The sequence below is a fragment of the Cetorhinus maximus genome, chromosome 11 (assembly GCF_964194155.1).
Source record: "Cetorhinus maximus chromosome 11, sCetMax3.hap1.1, whole genome shotgun sequence".
NCBI lineage: Eukaryota > Metazoa > Chordata > Chondrichthyes > Lamniformes > Cetorhinidae > Cetorhinus > Cetorhinus maximus.
The window spans coordinates 124,065,945-124,086,716 of NC_135889.1; the positions used below are offsets into that span (position 1 = coordinate 124,065,945).

At 44.4% G+C, this 20,772-nt stretch overlaps 1 protein-coding gene across 2 annotated transcripts in view; it reads right to left on the minus strand.

The window, feature by feature from the left end:
- LOC144686895 (ATP-binding cassette sub-family B member 6-like) overlaps nt 1-20,772 on the minus strand; it is a 213,843-nt gene that overhangs the window by 3,645 nt on the left and 189,426 nt on the right. For both annotated transcript variants that reach the window (XM_078552722.1, XM_078552721.1), the window contains exon 19: nt 14,569-14,637. In XM_078552722.1, the coding sequence (XP_078408848.1) occupies nt 14,569-14,637 (69 nt within the window). The remainder of the gene's footprint in view (nt 1-14,568; nt 14,638-20,772) is intronic.

Consider the following 20,772-nt stretch of genomic DNA (forward strand, 5'->3'; position numbering starts at 1 on the left):
GTTTGTGGTTTAGAGGGGAACTTTCCAGGTGGTGGCGTTTCCTAACAATGGCATTTGAAACATGGAGCCAGATATCCGTAGTTACAGTCTGCCTCTTGCCCTTGTCCTTCTAGGCGATCAAGGTCACGGGTTTGGAAGGTGTTATTGAAGGAGGCTTGGCTTATATATGGTACACAATCAACCGAATGTTGCCAGCCATGGTTGTTTGGGTAGCACTCACCTCTGAGTCAGAAGATCATGGGTTCAAGTCCTACTCCAGAGACATGAACACAAAATCCAGGCTGACACTCCCAGTGGGGTACTAGGGAGTGCTGTACTGTCCGAGGTACCGTCTTTCAGGTGAGGTGTTAACCTAAGACACCATCTGCTCTCTCGGGTGCGATATATGGCATTACTCGGGGGTCGAGGATTTCTCCCTGGTGTTCCTGCCAATATTTATCCCTCAACTAACACACTAAAAAGCAGATGATCTGGTCATTACCGCACTGCTGTTTGTGGGACATCGCTGCGCACTAATTGGCTGCCGCATTTCCTATATTACAACAGTGACTTTGAAAGTAATTCATTGGCTGTAAGACTGAGTCCCCATTCATTGCCCTACACAATGGGCAGGGAGGAGAACTATTGTCCAGGGAACTATTTCTGACTGAGCAGCTGCGACCAACCAGTTCTGCAGGGTTTACCATGAAAACAGGGCTGTGAAAACTATTCATTTGTAACACAAAAGTAAAAGATTGCAGATGCTGGAAATCTGAAATAACATAAAATGCTGGAAATACTCAGCAGCTCAGACAGCATCTGGCAACAGAGTTAATGTTTCAGCTCTGTGACCTTTAATCAGAACTCTTGATCAATGTGTTGCAAGCCCCTGACAAGGGGCAATGGATTTATAGTAATGGAAATAATATAGACCTTGGGTTCAAACTCCATGATAGTGAGAGTCCCAGAGTTGAATTTTACCATGGGTTTTGGGACCCCTATGTCGGGACCAAATGGAAACTCCCCTGGCAGTGGGAATGTGTTGGGGAGCCTTTCCAATACGGCTCTCCACTATTTCACCACCCCCCCACCTCCAAAACCCTCTTGCCTTCCAGCCTGCTGTCCCGGGGCCAGGGAAATCCTATCCCTGGAGCCCCATCACTAGCACAGGGTTACCCAGGATTAGCTCAACTGAAACTGACTGAATTCCAAACGACAGTGTAATTCTAAATTTGATACTGTGGGAAGTACAATTTCAGGTTTCTGAAAGGTACAATCAGCTTTAAGATCGGGAACAGACAGGAGTGATGTCCGAATTGGTACTTTGGATTAAAGCGAAAACCACAAACAGGAGGTTGAGCTCCAGAGGAGTGAGGGAGATGCAGTAAGACAGAGAGAGAGAGAGAGAGAGAGAGAGAGAGAAAGACAGAGAGTGTGGACAAGAGAAGAGATATGCAGAGTATGTTTAATTCCCAAGAGGAAGTAGAGCTCTGAGGGGGGCTTTGTTTTCAGGCTTGGAGGCAATGGGAGGTTGTGAAGTTTCAGTCAACCTGTGAATAGCACTAACCCAAGTGTGAAGTTTACTTTCTGCACTGTGTGCTAAAGTAAACACTGAGCCCATTAACTGTGGCAAAGGGAAGGCTAACGATCTGTCTGATGAAACATGGTCTGGGACAGGAAGAAACTAAATCCTCAATTTCAGGGGACAGGCAGGCCTTTGAAGGAAGCAGGAAATGTAAAGTTCATTAAAACCTTTCAGCAAAGATAAAGAGCTGAAGAATTTCAGACAGGAATTAAAACTTCATTAACTGTGTGAGGAGGGTACAGCCTCTTTCTGGGCTATTTCAGGGTAGGGAATAGGTTCACAACAGCAGTGCTGGACTAATGGACTTTGTTTTCTGATGGTGGAGGGAAAGGGAGAGGAAGATAAATCTAGCTTTGCGGCAGGTATGGAACTCTGATAGGACTGAATTTGACATATATGGTTCTCAGATGCTGCAATAGTCCTGTATTGGGAGATAATAAGTGAATCTTATTCTTTAATCTTTAATAAGAGTGCCACAAGTATCCTCAGTGAAACTGTACCCCAGCTAACTTACTTCATGTAGAATTTCACTCTGTTGCCTAAGCAGCTTAACTGCAAGAAACAATGAGTCAGGATTCAGAACTCTTGGGCCTGGATTTTCATGGCAAAAATGGTGCAAGAGCCCAAAAATTGCAAGTCTGGTCCTGAACATGGTACTTCCCATTTTCGCGATGGTGGGAATGGGGACAGTTCACATTTTGCACATACGCGGTTCATGGAGGAGCTGGCCATTTAAACCATCAGCTTCCTCTGCTCAAGTGGGATTTTGGTAGTCCAGGAGTATGAAACCTGAAGTGTGCAGATTAGACCTGGTGGTAAGAGCTGGTCTGAACTTTGTGGATTCATTTGGAGAGCCAGGGTATCCCTTTGGAGGGGTAAGGCACCCCTTTGGAAATGGTTCTATGGTCCCGGACACCTTTCGGGGAGGTAAGGTGCCTTTTGGAGGAGTTGAGGAGCTTGTTGGAATTGTTAAAAGTGGTATAAATGTGCATAAAAAGTGCATAAACCCATTAACTGTCAAGCTTATTGCTACTGTCAAGAGTGCCAAGAGCACCTGTCAAGACAGCCTGTCAAAAGTGTCAAGAGGAACTGTCAGAAGTACCAGTCAAAGGGAACTATCAAGGCATTTAAGAAGTCCTGCTCTTTAAGTCTGTTAAGAAAAACGTCTGGAGTGAAAAAAAAATCATTGCTTGCTATTTCACTCTGTCTGCTGACAAATGCCTTCTTTTATTGGATTACTGCTGAATAACTGATTTCTCAACCATCCATTATCACGGTAGGGTGCCTGTGATTTTACATTTTGATTAACAGCTACAAGTGGTTATAGATTCTTTGAAGTGGGACCCTGAATTCCAATGTTTGTTGTTATATGGCTTTATGTAGTTGAAAGAATGTAAATATAGTAAATGGGTTTTTATGAATGAAAGTGTTTTTTTTCAATATAGTGAAGTCTACAAAGGACACAGAACTTTATCCTATAGAACTTTATTTTATCTCTTCTCTGCATGGGTCCTGAGGTCTGCCCATGGTGGATACTGTTTTTTAAGAATTTGTTTGGCATGGGGAGTGTGTGGGAGGGCGGAAGAGTGAGGGCTTGAAGGATGTTTTGTGTTTTATTCCTCTTTTTAAAATGTTGGACACGGCGTTGATACCCCGAGGCAGGCCTTCCGCCCAGACCACCTCTGCACCTGGCAGCCTCCTCAGTACTTCTGGGGACTGAAAAATCTGACATCCAGGTGTTGGATCCTAGTCACCAGTTTGTTGGGCTTATGGATCCTGGTTGCATGCCCGTTGTGGGATGGCTGAGTTGGTATAATAGACAGAGTTGATCAGCAGACGCTTCTTAGGTGGAACACATTTTGTTTATTTACAAAGGTACTCAGCAGTTACACTTGTGTGCTTTCACATCAAACCCTATCTCCACACTGCTGACGACCAACTACAGACCACTGACTACAGAGGTAGCCCGCGCTGCGACTCTCATGTGATCTTCCTTTGTAACATCCTTCTTAAAGGTATACTGCACATTACATAAAACCATAATTACACACCGGGCAGCTATTTTTAAAAGTCAGGTTTGCGGAACAAGAATTCTCCAAACTCTGGGCACCCGACTTGAGGACGAAAATCCAGGGCCCTGTCCCTCCTCTAAGTATCCCTCCCAAAGCATGGATGTGTTTTCAGCTAACAGAGTCCACTAGCTGCATTTATCCCAGAGTAGGCAGTGGGAAACACAAGGTGGAATGCTAGGGTTTACCCTGCAGTATGAGCATCCCAAAGAGACACCTCACCCCCATGACTGACCTGTCTGACCAAACTGGTCACAACATAAACATATCCTGGTTTGGGTAAGCGGCTAAAATTATCAACAGGATTCACAGCCTCTAAATGCTAATGACTTGAGCCCTCTTAATCAAGTCGCCAGGTTAGAATCATACAAAAACAGTCACTTGTATTTATACAGTGTCCCTAAAGTAGCAAAACATATCAAGGTGCTTCATGAGGGCATTGTTAAACAACATTTGACACTGAACCACTTAAGGGAACATTAAGGAAGAGGGGAGGTCAGTTTTAAGAAGTGTCTTAAAGGAGGAAGGAGAGGTAAAGAGGGAGAGAGGTTCAGGACAGAGAATTACAGAGCTTATGACCTTGGCAGGGGAGGCACAGTGGCTAATGATGGAGTTGCAGCCTTCCATCTCGTCAGATGACAGTTTGCCCCGTGGTGGTTAACTCTGTTTTGAGTATCACCTGGTGTGGCTCAGGAGTTCCACTCTGGCATGGCAGGCTCTGCTGCATTTGCTGCAGAGGAAGACAATGGGCTCAGAAGGTTCATGAACTGCTGGACTCTTCTTTGGGCCCTTTTCTCAGTCAGCTGAGCTTTTTGTTTCTGCCCGGCTCTTCCAATGCCCTTCCAAACAGTTAGCCTCCAGAGGTCACAGCCGTCAGCTACTGCCTTCCAATCGTCAGTATCAATGTCTGTTATTTTCATATCTTGCTTGTAGTTGTAGAGGAGGTATGGATTCCCAGGAGATCATGACCTAGTGGGCAGTTCACTATACAAAAGGTTTTTGGGTATACTGTCGTCATCCATCCCTTGAAGGTGATCGAGCCAGTACAGACATCGTTGGCTTAGCAATGAGTGTAAGCTGATGGAATTAGCATGCTCCAGAACTTCTGTGTTGGTGACCATGTCCTGCCAAGAGATGCTATGCCGAGGATAAGTCTGAAACAGCGAAGGTAGAAACTGTTCAGCTTTTTCTCCTGCCTAGCATATGTTGTCCAGGTCTCAGCACTGCAGAGGAGTGCGCTGAGGACCCAGGTTTGGTAGACTCACAATTTGGTGTACTCCGTCAGGTTGCTGTTGTTCCACAATCTCTTGCTCAGGTTGGGCAGAACAGCTGCAGCTTTTGCAACGTGTGTGTTGATTTCAGCATCAAATGACCGATTGCTTGTGACCGTGGAGCCTAGATATATGAAGCTAGCGCCACATTGTCAACGCTGAGAGATGGCGGTACGACAACATCCTGGAGTTGATGCTGATGGTCAAACCAAACTCTTTTACAGGCGTGAGAGTCTATCCATTTGCCGCTGAAGGTGTTCCTTGAATGCTAGTGCGGCATCATCAGTGTTGAGGAAATCTCTGATGAGGACTTGGTGCAACTGTCTCGGATCTTGGGCGAGCAAGGCTGAACAGCTTTCCGTCAGTTCTGGTATGTATGTAGACACCTTCTGTAGATGACCTGAAGGCTTATGACATCAGCAGAGAAGAATATGCCAAAGAGTGTCAATGCCAGAACACAATCTTGTTCGACCCCACTGCGAATTTCAGAAGATTCTGATGTGGCTCCATCATAGCTGACCTTACCCATCACGTTGTCATGGAAAGAGGAGATCGCACTGAGCAGCTTCGGCAGGCAGCCAATTATCCCCAGCAGTTTAAACAGACCGCCTCTGCTCGCATGGTCGAATGCCTTGGTGAGATCGATGAAAACAATATATACTGGTCCCCTTTGTTAATGGCATTTCTCTTGCAGCTGCCGGACTGAGACGATCACGTCAATTGTAGATCGTCCAGTTCTGAAACTGCACTGGGACTCAGGGGTGGATGTGTTCAGCCAGTCCGAAAAGGCAATGGTGGACTGATTAAAATGCAGCACGGAATAGAGGTCATTAGGTCCATCGCACCTTGCCAGTTCTTTGAAGAAGCTATCCAACTGGTTTCACTCCCCCTGCTCTTTCCCCATAGTCCTGCAAATTTTTCCTTGACATGTATTTACTCAATTCCCTTTTGAATGTTACTATTGAATCTGCTTCGACTGCCCTTTCAGGAAATGCATTTCAGGCCACTAAGAATGAGATGCATAAAAAAAATTCTCCTCATCTCCTCCTCCGGTTCTTTTGCTAATTACCTTCAATTTGTGATCTCTGGTTACTGACCCTACTACCAGTGGAAAAAGTTTCTCCCCGTTTACTGTATCAAAATCTCTCATAATTTTGAGCACCTCTATTAAATCATAGGGTCAGAGAGGCCGACAGCACAGGAAAAGGCCCTTCGGCCCATTGAGTCTGCACCGGTCAAACAAGTACATAACTATTCTAATCCCATTTTCCAGCACTAGGCCCATAGCCTTGTATGCCATGGCATCGCAAGTGCACATCCAAATACTTCTTAAATGTTATGAGGGTTTCTGCCTCTACCACCCTTTCAGGCAGTGAGTTCCAGATTCCCACCACCCTCTGGGTGAAAAAATTCTTCCTCACATCCCCTCTAAACCTCCTGCCCCTTACCTTAAATCTATGCCCCCCGGTTATTGATCCCTCCACCAAGGGGAAAAGAATCTTCCCGTCTAACCTATCTATGCCCCTCATAATTTTATACACCTCAATCATGTCCCCCCTCAATCTCCTCTGCTCCAGGGAAAATAACCCCAGTCTATCCAATCTCTCCTCATAACTAAAACTCTCCAGCCCAGGCAACATCCTGGTAAATCTCCTCTGCACTCTCTCTAGTGCAATCACATCCTTCCTATAATGCGGATTCCAGAACTGCACGCAATACTCTAGCTGTAGCCCAACCAGCGTTTTATACAGTTCCAGCATAACCTCCCTGCTCTTATATTCTATGCCTTGGCTAATAAAGGCGAGTATCCCATATGCCTTCTTAACCACCTTATATACCTGTCCTGCTACCTTAAGGGATTGGTGGACATGCACACCAAGGTCCCTCTGATCCTCGGTACTTCCCAGGGTCCTACCATTCATCGTGCATTCCCATGCCTTGTTTGTCCTGCCCATGTGCATCACCTCACACTTATCTGGATTAAATTCCATTTGCCACTGATCAGCCCATCTGACCAGCCCGTCTATATCCTCCTGCAATATAAGGCTATCCTCCCCATTATTTACCACCCCACCAATTTTCATATCATCCGCGAACTTACTGATCAACCCTCCTAAATTCAAGTCTAAATCGTTTATATATACCACAAACAGCAAGGGACCTAACACCGATCCCTGTGGAACCCCACTGGACACAGGCATCCAGTCACAAAAACACCCCTCGACTATCAACCTCTGCTTCCTGCCACTCAGCCAATTGTGGATCCAATTTGCCAAATTGCCTTGGATCCCATGGGTGCTTATCTTCGTTATCAGTCTCCCATGTGGGACCTTATCAAAAGCCTTGCTGAAGTCCAAGTAGACTACGTCAAATGCATTGCCCTCATCTCCACACCTGGTCACCTCTTTGAAAAATTCAATCAAATTGGTCAGACATGACCTCCCCTTAACAAAACCATGCTGACTGTCCTTGATTAATCCCTGCCTCCCCAAGTGTAGATTAATTCTGTCCCTCAGAATTGCTTCCAATAGTTTTCCCACCACTGAGGTTAGACTGACTGGCCTGTAATTCCCTGGTTTATCCCTTCCTCCCTTCTTGAATAATGGTACCACATTGGCTGTCCACCAGTCCTCTCGCACCTCTCCTGTGGCCAGAGAGGTATTGAAAATTATTGCCAGCGCCCCTGCTATCTCCTCGCTTGCCTCACTCAACAGCCTGAGATACATTTCATCCAGGCCTGGAGATTTATCTACTTTTAAGCTTGCCAGACCACTTAGAACCTCCTCCCTTTCTAAGCTAATTTCTTTAATTATATCAGTCCTTCTGGCTGATTTCCATACCCACTTTGTCCCTCTCACTTGTGAACACCGACACAAAGTATTCATTTAGAATCCTACCTACATCTTCTGGCTTCACACGCAAATTACCACTATGGTCCTTAATGGGCCCTACTCTTTCCCCTAATTATCCTCTTACTCTTAATGTGCTTGTAAAATAACTTTGGATTTTCCTTTATTTTACCTGCCAATGTTTTTTCATGCCCCCTTTTTGCTCTAATTTCCTTTTTAAGTTCCCCCCTACACATTCTATACTCCTCTAGGGCTTCCGCTGTTTGGAGCCCTCGGTACTTGCTTTAAGCCTCCCTTTTTCTCTTTATCCAATTCTGTATATCCCTCGACATTCAGAGTTCCCTGGATTTGTTGGTCCCATCCTTTATCTTTACTGGAATATGTTGGCCCTGTACTCTACCTATTTCCTTCTTGAATGAGTCCCACTGCTCTGACACAGATTTACCTAAAAGAAGCTGCTCCCAGTCCACACTGGCCAAATCATATCTGATCTTATTAAAATCGGCCTTCCCCCAATTTAGAACTCTGATTTCTGGCCCATCCTTGTCCTTCTCCATAACAATCTTGAATCTAACAGAGTTATGATCACTATCTGCAAAATGCTCCCCCACTGATACCTCTACCACTTGCCTGGCTTCATTCCCTAAAATTAAGTCCAGGACCTCTCTTGTAGGACCTTCTACATACTGGTTTAAAAAGCTTTAAAAAGAATTCCGCTCCCATAAACCTATCACACTATGACTAACCCAGTTAATGTTGGAGAAGTTGAAATCCCCCACTATTACTGCCCTCTTATTTTTACACGTCTCTGAAACTTGCCCACATATCTGCTCTTCTATTTCTCTCTGACCGTTTGGGGGCCTATAGTACACTCCCAGCAATGTGATTGCTCCTTTTTTGTTTTTAGGTTCTACTCATATGGCTTCATTTGAGGAGCCTTCTAAGATGTCATCCCTCCTTACTGCTGTAATTGATTTCTTGATCAATATTGCGATACCCCCATCTCTTTTACCTCCTTCCCTGTCTCGCCTGAAGACCCTATATCCTGGAATATTGAGCTGCCAATCCTGCTCCTCTCTCAACCATGTCTCTGTGACAGCAATGACATCATACTTCATGTGTTAATTTGTGCCCTTAACTCATCTGCCTTCTTTGTCAGACTCCTTGCATTAAAATAAATACCATCCAATCTTGCCAAACTCCCTTATGCCTTAACTGGCCTTTAATTTCTATGCCTTCCAGGCTCACTTGCTCTCTCTTCTAATTTTGGCTATGTATCTCCCCTTGCTGAACTCCTCTCTGGATCCCATTCCCCTTCCAAGTTAGTTTAAACCCTCCCCAACAGCATTAGCAAACCTCCCCACAAACATGTTGGTCCCATTCCGGTTCAGGTGCAGCCCGTCCGCCTTGTACAGGTCCCACCGCCCCAAGAAACGATCCCGATGTCCCAGAAATCTAAAACCCTCCCTCCTGCACCATCTCTCTAGCCACGCATTCATCTGGACTAACCTTCTATTTCTATACTCACTAGTGCGTGGCACTGGAAGTAATCCAGAGATTATTACCTTTGAGGTCCTGTTTTTTAATTTGGTTCCTAGCTCCCTAAATTCTGATTGCAGGACCTCATCCCTCTTTCTACCTATGTCGTTGATACCAATATGTACCATGATCTCAATCTGTTTGCCCTCCCCCTTTAGCATGCCTGCAGCCATTCAGTGACATCCTTGACCCTGGCACCAGGGGGGTAACATACCATCCGGAAGTCATGTCTACGGCCAAAGAAACGCCTGTCTGTCGCCCTTAGTATCGAGTCTCCTACCACTATTGCTCTTCCCCATTTTTTCTTCCCCCCGCCGTGCAGCTGAGCCAGTCACAGTGCCATGAGCGTGGCTGCACTCCCCAGATGAACCGTCACTCTCATTGTTTTCCAACACAGAAAAATGGTTCTCGAGTGAGATGCACCCTGGGGATTTCCTGATTACCCGCCTGACACCTTTCTTCTGACTGATGGTCACTCATTCCCTCTCTGTCTGCACATCCGTAAGCTGTGGGGTGACCATGCTTCACCGCGATGCTGACTGCAGGACACTCTTCCCAGACTGCTTCACCGCGATGCTGACTGTAGGACACTCTTCCCAACTGCTTCACCGCGATGCTGACTGCAGGACACTCTTCCCAGATTGCTTCACCGCGATGCTGACTGCAGGACACTCTTCCCAGACTGCCTCACCGCGATGCTAACTGCAGGACACTCTTCCCAGACTGCTTCACCGTGATGCTGACTGCAGGACACTCTTCCCAGACTAAATCTCCCCATAACCTTCTCTGCTCTAAGGAGTTACATCAAGTCTACAGCATAGAAACAGGCCATTCAACCCAAGTGGTCTACACAGACATTAATAATCCACAAGAACCTCCGCTCACACCCTTTCATCTAACCTCTTCAACATATCCTTCTATTCCTTTCTCCCTCATGTGCTTATCTATCTTCCCCTTAAATGCACCAATGCAATTCGCCTTTACTATTCCTTGTGGCAGAGGGTTCCATAATCTCACCATTCACTGACTGGGTAAAGAAGTTTCTTCTGAATTCTCTATAGGATTTATTAGGGATTATCTTATATTTATGGCTGCTGGTTTTTGAATCCCCTACAAGTGGAAACATCTTCTTTATGTCTATCTAATAAACTCCATTATTATAAAGGCCTTGGTCATGTCACTCTCACTCTTTATCTTTTCTAGAGAAAAGAACCCCAGCCTATTCATCTTTTGCTGATAGATATAACCTCTCAGTTCAGGTATCACCCTTGTAAATTATTGTTTACACCTTCACCAGAGACTGGAACTGTTCACGGTACTGCAGATGTGACTTAACCAAGGTTCTATGCAAATTTAACAAGACTTCCCTGCTTTTTAATTCCAGGCCTCTAGGAATACATCCTAATGTTTGGTTTGCCATTATTATGGCCTTATTAACCTGCCCTTCTACTTTCAGTAGTTTATGTATCTGAAAACAATCCAAGCATCTCACCAACTACTGAAGTTGCACAACATTTGGGTACAATCACTGATCTTTTCTTTCTCCTCACTTTCACCTCTCCTGATTGAGGTCAGTTTCATTGGTGTCCTCTGGTATCTTAGACAAATGGCTGCTAATCAGATGTGAGGCTTGATTGCAAGTCCTGGCATGCTATTTGATCATAAAAAGCATCATAGGGCAACTCGATCTTGCCCTCTCCCAAAGTTTGCACAGCTCCTCTTTAGGGGCACTGGGTAGAATCACTGAATTTTAACGGCACAGGAGGCCATTCGGCCCATCGTGTCTGCACCGGCTCTCCAAAATAAGCATTGTGACCTAGTGCCATAGTCCTGCCTTTTCCCCGTACTCCTGCACATTGTTTCTATTTAAATAATCATCTAATGCCCTCTTGAATGCCTCGATTGAACCTTCCTCCACAACACTCCCAGGCAGTACATTCCAGACCCGAACCACTCATTGTGTGAAAAAGTTTTTTCTCACGTCACATTTGCTTCTTTTGCAACTCACTTTAAATCTGTGCCCTCTCATTCATGATCCTTTTACGAGCGGGAACAGCTTCTCCCTATCTACTCTGTCCAGATCCCTCATGATATTGAACATCTCTATCAAATCTCCTCTTAGCCTTCTTCTCTCCAAGGAGAACAGTCCCAACCCCTCCAATCTATCTTCGTAACTGAAGTCTCTCATCCCTGGAACCATTCTTGTAAACCTCTTCTACACTCTATCCAATGTGTTCACATCCTTCCTATAATGTGGCACCCAGAACTGTACACAATATTCCAGCTGAGGTCTAACGAGTGTCATATAAATTCAGCATAACCTCCTTGCTCTTATATTCTATGCCCCTATTAATAAAGCCCAGGATGCTATATGCTTTATTAACTGCTCTCTCCACCTGTCCTGCCACCATCAATGGTCTAAGCACATATACACCCAGGCCCCTCTGCTCCTGCACCCACTTCAAAATTTCACCCATTATTTTTTAATGTCTGTCCATGTTCTTCCTACCAAAATGCATCACCTCACACTTCTTCGCATTGAACTTCATCTGTCACCTAAAAGCCCACTCCACCATCTTGTCTATGTCCTCTTAAAGTTCCACACTGTCCTCTTTGCAGTTTACAACACTCTCAAGCTTCATATCATCCACAAACTTTGAATTTGTCCCCTGCACACCAAGATCTAGATCATTAATATATATCAGGAAAAGCAAGGGTCCCAATACTAATCCCTGGGGAACTCCACTACAAACCTTCCTCCAGCCTGAAAAATATCCATTGACCATTACTCTCTGCTTCCTATTTTGTAGCCAATTTTGTATCCACATTGCTACTGTCCCTTTTATCCCATGAGCAATAACTTTTCTCACAAGTCTGTTGTGTGGCACTGTGTCAAATGCCTTTTGAAAGTCCATGTACACCACATCAACAGCATTACCCTCATCGAAGTTTTCTGTTACCTCTTCAAAATCTCCAGCGAGTTAGTTAAACATGATTTCCCCTTTAGAAACCCATGCTGGCTCTTCCATATCAACCCATATTTTTCCATGTGACTACTAATTCTTTCCTGAATAATTGTTTCTAGAATCTTGCCCACTACTGAAGTAAAACTGACTGGTCTGTAATTGCTGGGCTTATCCTTACAACCTTTTTTGAACAAGGTCGTAATGTTTGCAATTCTCCAGTCCTCCGGCACCATCCCCAAGTCTAGGGAAGATTGAAAGATTATGGCCAGTGCCCAGTGATCAGAGATGATCAGAAGGTGGAAATGTCACCGCTATCCCTTTTATATTATCCTTTCATGGGATGTGAGCATCACTGGCTAGGCCAACATTTATTGCCTATTCCTAATTGCCCTTGAGAAGATGGTGATGAGCTGCCTTCTTGAACTGCTGCAGTCCATGTGATGTAGGAACACCCAAAGTGCTGATAGGTTGGGAGTTCCAGGATTGTGGCCCAGCAACAGTGAAGGAACGGCGATATATTTCCAAGTCAGGATGGTGTGCGACTTGGAGGGGAACTGGCAGGTAGTGGTGATCCCATGCACATGCTGCCCTTGTCCTTCTAGGTGGTAGAGGTCACGGGTTTGGAAGGTGCTGTCAAAGGAGCCTTGGAGAGTTGCTGCAGTGCCTTTTGTAGATGGCACACACTGCTTCCACGGTGCATTGGTGGTGGGGGGAGTGAACGTTTGTGGATGGGGTGCCAATCAAGTGGGCTGCTTTGTCCTGGATGGTGTTGAGCTTCTTGTGTTTTGTTGGAGCTGCACTCATCCAAGCAACTGGAGAGTATTCCATCACACTCCTGACTTGTGAATGGTGGAGAGGCTTTGGGGAGTCAGAAGGTGAGTTACTCTCCGCAGAATTCAACGCCTCTGGCTTGCTCTTGTAACCACAGTATTTATATGGCTGGTCCAGTTCAGTTTTTGGTCAATGGTAACCCCCAGGATGTTGATAGTGGGGATTTCATTACAGTTTTGGTACAGTATTGGTTTCCTTATATATGGAAGAATGTAAATGCATCAGAAGCAGTTCAGAGAAGGTTTACTAAACTAATACCAGGATTGGGTGGGTTATCTCATGAGGAAAGAGTGGACAGACTAGGCTTGTATCTGCTGGAGTTTAGAAGAGTAAGAGGAGACTTGATTGAAACATATAAGATCCTGAGGGGTCTTGACAGGGTGGATGTGGAAAGGACATTTCCTCTTGTGAGAGAATCTAGGACTAGGGGTCACTGTTTAAAAATAAGGGGGGTCACCCATTTAAGAAAGAGATGAGAAGAAATTTCTTCTCTCAGAAGATAACGAGTCTTTGGAACTCCCTCATAAGGCAGTGGAAGCAGAGTCCTAAAATGTTTTCAAGGCAAAGGTAGATAGATTCTTGATATACAAGGGGGTGAAAGGTTATTGGGGTTAGGCGGGAGGTTACAGTCAGATAAACCATGATCGTATTGAGTGGCAGAGCAGGCTCGAAGTGCCAAGCAGCTTATTCCAGCTCCTAACTCGTATATTCATATGATGGTAATTCTCTGGCGTAAGCCGTGGCTCAGTGGATAGCAACGCTCACCTCTGAAAGTTGTGGGTTCAGCTCACAGTCCAGATCTAGGCTGACACTCTCACTGCAATATTGAAGGAGTACTGCACTGTCAGAGGTGGAGGACGCTGTCTGCCCTCTCATGTGGGTGTAAAAGATTGCACAGCACTATTCAAAGCAGAGCAGGGGAGTTCCCCAGTGTCCTCATCAATATTTGTCCATCAACCTACATTACTAAAACCGAGTATCTGGTCATTGGTTGCTGCGTTTCCTACATTACAACATTTAAAAAATCTTAATTGACTGCAAAGTGCTTTGGGACATTCTAAGGTTGCAAAAGGCGCTATAGAAATTCAAGCCAGTCTTTCTTTTATTTGACTGGAAGCAGCATCGCAATGCACCCCAATTCTGTCCTCACCCACAGTCTGCACACTTTCCCGTTTTGGCGGGGTGGGAGGGGGGCTCTGGCTAGCAATCAGGAGGAGGAAACACAACTGGTATCCCTTTACTTAATTCTTGAATGTCACAGTCAAATTTAGCACTCCTATATCCATCGTAGTGGAGATCAGCTAATGGCACAGGCTGGGGGCTGACGCGGGGATCTCTTTATGTATGGTCTTTGCCTTAACCACCTGGGGAAGCTGTATTGAATTATATTTCAAAAGCAGAATACTTAAAAGCCATTGCCCTCTCTGGCCCGGTGGTGTTAAATGAGAAAGGGAGTCCCCTGCTAAATGGGCTGCTTACCTTCCTCTTTCTGCTATCCTTCCATTCTGAAGCACCAGGATCTGATCTGCATTGATCACCGTCGACAACCTGAAGGAAAGAGTAAAGAAAATTCTCAAACTTTTTCCTGGGAAAAGAGACAGGGAGATAACTACATGACTTGAGGAAGCTTCATTCACCTCCTCTCCTTCCTTCACTTACTGTACACAGGCCTGCATTCAGTACATATCTGAATTCAGTTAATTATTTGCAAAACTTATTTTTCAGTAATAATTCTCAAGTCCTTGTCAGGTGACTACTAAATAATATTCACTCAGGTTAAAACAACCTCGAAAATGCTGGGATTAATTTGTGTTTCCAAGCAACTCAACTTTCTTGCAGCCAAGGAAGTTTACCTCAACATTAGGTGAGGGGGAGGTGGGGGGGGGGTGCAATTTTGCATGACAATGCAGAGGAGGACCCTCCCCGGCAGAAAAAGCCTCTTGGCACTCACTCACTTTCAGGGATGGAGAATGGACATTTACCTGAGGTTACAGGTGCCTGTTAGCCTGTCCTAATAGAACAAAAGGATAACACGGAAAAATCAACAAAGAAAGGAATGAAGGAAGTAAGGATCAGAAAGAGCTAGTCCACGAAAGGTAAATCTGCAGTGGCAATGTGCACCACGAATAATACAAAAGAGGTCAAGGAACTGCTCATGAAAACTAAGAAATAAAATTAGGATGGCAGGCAATGTTAAAAAAAGTTAAATATTTCAATAAGCATATTCAAAGAGAAAAAGTAAATTGTGGGGAAAAGACCCCAAAGGTGATAAGATATCAAGTGACCAAAGGAGACCAAGTATAGTGGCTGAATTAAAAACAGAAAATGCTGAATATACTCAGCAGGTAGGGAGCAGCTGTGGAGAGAAACAGGGTTAATGTTTTAGGTCTTTGACCTTTCAACGGGACTTTAGATCTGTTGTTTAATTTCAGATTTCCAGCAACTGCAGTATTTTGCTCTTTCAGCAAATGAATTTTTCTTTCAGAGGGGAGAATGTGTGCTGTCTTAACAGCAAGAAAGCCAAATATTTAGGAGGGGAGAGAGAAAGTACTGAAAGAAATGGAACATAGTCACAGACAGGGAGAGGAAATGAAAGAAAGGCAAGACAAGAACTTCACAGCAGAGAATTTGAAAATGGCTTGCAAAATTGGTCTTATCCTTTCCTCTATCTTCACTGAATCATTAGAAAGAGGAGTAATGCTTGAGGATTAAAATATAATTAACGTAACATCAATCCTTAAGAAGGGCCATCTGGACGAGCCAGGAAATAACAGGTCAGTGAGCCTAACATCCATTGTAGATAAATAATTAGAAAGCATCCTGAAAGAGGGATAATGGTAAAAACAGACCCAGGAAAATTGCTCATAAAGGTAAAAGAGTCAAGTACGAGATGGTATCGTTTAAAATTTAGAACAATACATTAGGACTATTTCACACAAAGGGCAAGAGGCATGAGGAATCAATTAAAGAAAATAGCATGAAGAGAACTCGAATGACAACTTGATTCGTTTCTGGAGAACTAAGCGACTGTGGGGTACGAGGGTATTTCCAGCCAGTGTCAAGCTCCCACTGGGAAACCTCACTCAATGGGAATGCAGGTTGAAGTAGCATGGCAGTGCTGATACTCTGACCTGTGCAGCAAGGTCCGCTACCGGGAGTGCTGAATTTACCCAATCGTTGGGAATTCATTGAATCTTACAGCACAGAAGGAGGCCAACTGACCTGTCTTGCCTGCGTCAGCTCTTTGAAAGAACTATCCAATTATCCTCACCATCCTGCTTTCTCCCCATAGCATTGCAATTTTTTCCACTTCAAGTATTAATCCAAAATCTTTTGAAAGTTACTATTAAATCAGGCAGTGTATACCAGATCACAACAACTCACTCACTTTGTAAGAGAATGTTTTTCTCATGTCACCTCTGGTCCTTTTACTGATACTTCTGCCACTGAAAACAATTCCTCCCTGTTTACTTTAAAACCCTCCATGATTTTGAACATTTCTGTCAAATCTCCCAATAACCTTCTTTGCTCTAAGGAGAACACCACAGAAATATATAATAAGTTTCGGCACAGTGGGAGCTCATTCAGCCCATCATAGACAACTTATCCAGTTCCTCCACAAGACTGAAGTCCCTCATCCCTGGTATCATTCTAGTAAATCACCTGTGCACTCTTGCGAAAGTCTGGACATCCTTGAAGCACAGTGCCCAGAATTAGCTAGATATTCCAGCTGGGACCTAATGAGTGTTCTGTTAAGGTTCAGCATAACTTCCTTGCTTTTGCACTCTTATGCCTTGGTTTGTAAAGCTGTAAATTCTGTATGCCTTTTGTGATGGAATTTCAAAGCTTGCATTTTTAAAAATAGGCCCTATTTGAAAAGGGAAATCAAAAAGGCAAACTGAAAAGGGAAACTGAGAAAGAAAATTGACCCTCTTAGTTTCTAAGGAATCTAAGTCTGCAACCGAGATTAGAAACCAAAATTTCTGACTGAAACTATACAGAAGGAGACAGAGCCATGAGAGCTCAGTAGATGATGACGAGTTCAGTGGTGCAGTACAGGCAGGCTGAAGAAGACAGATTTTAAGTCCAGAAGCTAAGAATAAGCAAACATACAGTTGTTGCTGCTGTTCCTGTTAATTGAAGATAGCATTGGTGGATCTACACCATCCAGAACGAGTTCAGGAGATGCTGCAGATGTGTACCATTTTTGGTGAAGACTGTGCCCGTGGAATTCGGGTTGGTTGTGCGCTGCTATCGGCTGAGAATCAGGTTAAATCCTATAAGAAGAGGAGCTGAAATTCTTTGTGAGGAAGACAGAGTTCTGAAGGACTTTGTGACTGAGATTGATGACATATATGCTGGTTAGACTGCCGAGCTAACTTGTAAGATCTATCCTTGTTGTATCTGCCATTTAATGTGTAATTTATCGTTTGTAATCAACCATAATTTTCCTGTTAATTCATGTTTAATTGCTGTTGACTTTGGGTTTTGGCGTATAGGAGGGTAATTAAGAAAGTAAGCAAAGTGTTTGCTTTGTCTGACTCTTGTAATAGGACAAGTTTTTTCGTCTGAACCATTGAATCTTGTGGCTTCATTCTTTTAGTAAATAACTGGGATTTCAAATTCCTTCTTTTAAAAAAAAAGTTATTGGTCTTGACCGAGATCATAATATGTTTTAAATGACTTCCCAACTTGTCCTGCCAACTTCAAAGACTTGTGTATGTCGATCCACAGGTCTCTCTGTCCCTGCACCCCCTCTAAAAGTTGGGTGTTGAGGTCAAACAAACTGAAGCAAGGCCCTCCTTCCCAGGAACACAGGAACAAGAATAGGTCATTTGGCCCCTTGAGCCTTTTTATCTGCCTTTGCCTCATATCTCAATACTTGTTATCAAAAAACTATCAATCTCAGATTTAAAAGTAACAACTGATTTAGCATCCATTTCCCTTTGTAGAAGAATTCCAAACTTCCACCACCCTTTGGGCGTAGAAGTGTTTCCTCGTTTCACCCCTGAAAAGCTGGGCTTGAATTTTTAGTTTGTAATCCGCACCCCCCTAGTCCCAGTCTCTCCAACTAGCAGAAATAAAGCTTCCTATATTTTGAACAGATAGTCTCTTCATATTATTGATTGTAAACGAACACTTGCAATGGCTTCCCTTCCTGCATCCTCACTGTTATCTCTGGTATCCCCCAAGGATCAATCCTAAGCCCCCCTCCTATTTCTAATCTACATGCTGCCCTCGGTGATATCATCTGAAAGCACAACTTCAGTTTTCACGTGTATGTTGATAACACCCAGCTCTACCTCACCAGCACCTCTCTTGACTCCTTCGCTGTTGCTAAATTAGCAGACTGTTTATCCGACATCCAGTAGTGGATGAGCATAAATTTCTTCTAATTAAATACTGGCTTGTTTCCACTGGAATTTATAAGAGTGAGACGTGACTTGATTGAAGTAAATAAGGTCCTGAATGGTCTTGACCATTGGACGTGGAAAGGATGTTTCTCTTGTGGGTGAGTCTAGAACTAGGAGGCACTGTTTTAAAATTAGGGGTCACCCTTTTAGGACAGAGATGAAGAGAATTTTTTTTCTCTGAGGGTTGTTTGACTTCAGAACTCCCTGCCTTAGAAGGTGGTGGAGGCTGGGTCAGATTCCTGTTAGGCAAGGGAACCAAAGGTGATTAGGGGTAGATGGGAATGTGGAATTCAAAACACAAACAGATCAGCCATTATCTGATTGAATGACGGAGCAGGCTTGAGGGGCTGAATGGCCTACTTCTGTCCCTATTTCTGCCTCGACAGTGGATTATAGCCCAAAATTACTTCCAGGCATTTTGAACTTTTCAAGGAGGACATATGTTTTCTAATAAAGACATGTAAACAAAGACAGTGAACAAGCGATGGCTGAGGATGTAAAGTAACCACTTTCTGGAAAATTCCTCTGTGGAATGTTGCAGCTAAGAAGCTGTCAAGGCCTACTTCAGACAGAGACACTTGAAAGGAAGAGAAGAAATGCAAAAGGCTGAATTTAATCTCATGTGGTTGTGGAGACAAATGAGACTGATTATCGCATATCAGCAGAAACCATCTCCTGCTGCGTTATATCTCAGAATGTGGAAATGATCTGAGTTGAAAGAAAGCGCACTCTGAGCGTAGGACATGTTTGTTTTTTTCCTTCCAGGAATACACAAAAAAATGGGTTAAAAAGCTAGCTGCAGGCTTGATCTGTGTGTTCTAGTTCTGGTCTGCTGTTGTGTGCTAGTCAGGGCCACAGCAGAGGAAGGTCGACTAGGCACCACTTTGCATCTTGCAGGCAAAGGTTTTTTTGCTCTCTCTGCTGCTGGAGGTAAGTCAACAAAGCCTAAATCAAAAAAGGGAATAGAACAGCTTCTTCAGCTAACCTGCAGAACCAAATGTCTCCAAACCAACTACTGAACTGCCATAGTTAATGGCCGCAATGTTTCGCCATCTACACCTCACGGACAAGCCAAAGACTGATTCGTATATCTTTTTTGACTTTTATTTTTGGATTCAACTTCACATTTCTGATCTGTGTTGCGTTTTATTACTTTACTCTTTCTTTGACTCAAGAAAGCCCGGTTAAATTGGCTCCTTCTAAAACATAAATATATTTGGACTGGGAAAAGGTGTCCACGAGGGAAGGGACCCCTTTTAAATTAGCTTTGTTGTAACTAACCAGGGGAATTGAATAAAGAAGGGGAGCCAGATCAATCCTCCTCACCTGGGAGCATAACAAATTGGGGGACCTCGCCCGGGGACTGGTCGTAACATTTCGTATGTTCGTTTTTAAAAATTCATTCATGGGGTGTGGACTTCGCTGGCTGGGCCTAGTTGTCCTTGAGAAGGTGGTGGTGAGCTGCCTGCTTGAACTGCTGCAGTCCATGTGGTGTAGGTACACCCACAGTGCTGTTAGGAAGGGAGTTCCAGGATTTTGACCCAGCAACAGTGGAAGAACGGCGATATATTTCCAAGTCAGGATGATGAGTGACTTGCAGGGGAACTTCCAGGTGATGGTGTTCCCATCTATCTGCTCCCCTTGTCCTTCTAGGTGGTAGTGGTCGTGGGTTTGGAAGGTGCTATTGAAGGCGCCTTGGTGAATTTCTGCAGGGCATCTTGTAGATGGTACACACTGCTGCCACTGTGCGTCAGTGGTGGAGGGAGTGAATGTTTGTGGTTGTAGTGCCAATCAAGTGGACTGCTTTGTCCTGGACGGTGTCAAGCTTCTTGAGTGTTGTGGGAGCTGCACTCATCCAGGCAAGTGGGGAATATTCCATTACACTCCTGACTTGTGCCTTGTAGATGGTGGACAGGCTTTGGGGAGTCAGGAGATGCATTATTCGTTGCACGATTCCGAGCCTCTGACCTGCTCTTGTAGCCACAGTATTTAGATGGATAGTCCAGTTCAGTTTCTGGTCAATGGTAACCCCCAGGATGTTGATCGTGGGGGATTCAGTGATGGTAATGCCATTGAACATCAAGGGACGATGGTTGGACTCTCTCTTATTGGAGATGGTCATTGCCTGACATTTGTGTGGCGCGAATGTGGCACTTGTTAGCCCAAGCTTGGATATTGTCCAGGTCTTGCTGCATTTGGACATGTACTGCTTTAGTATCTGAGGAGTCGGGAATGGTGCGGGACATCATGCAATCATCAGCAAGCATCC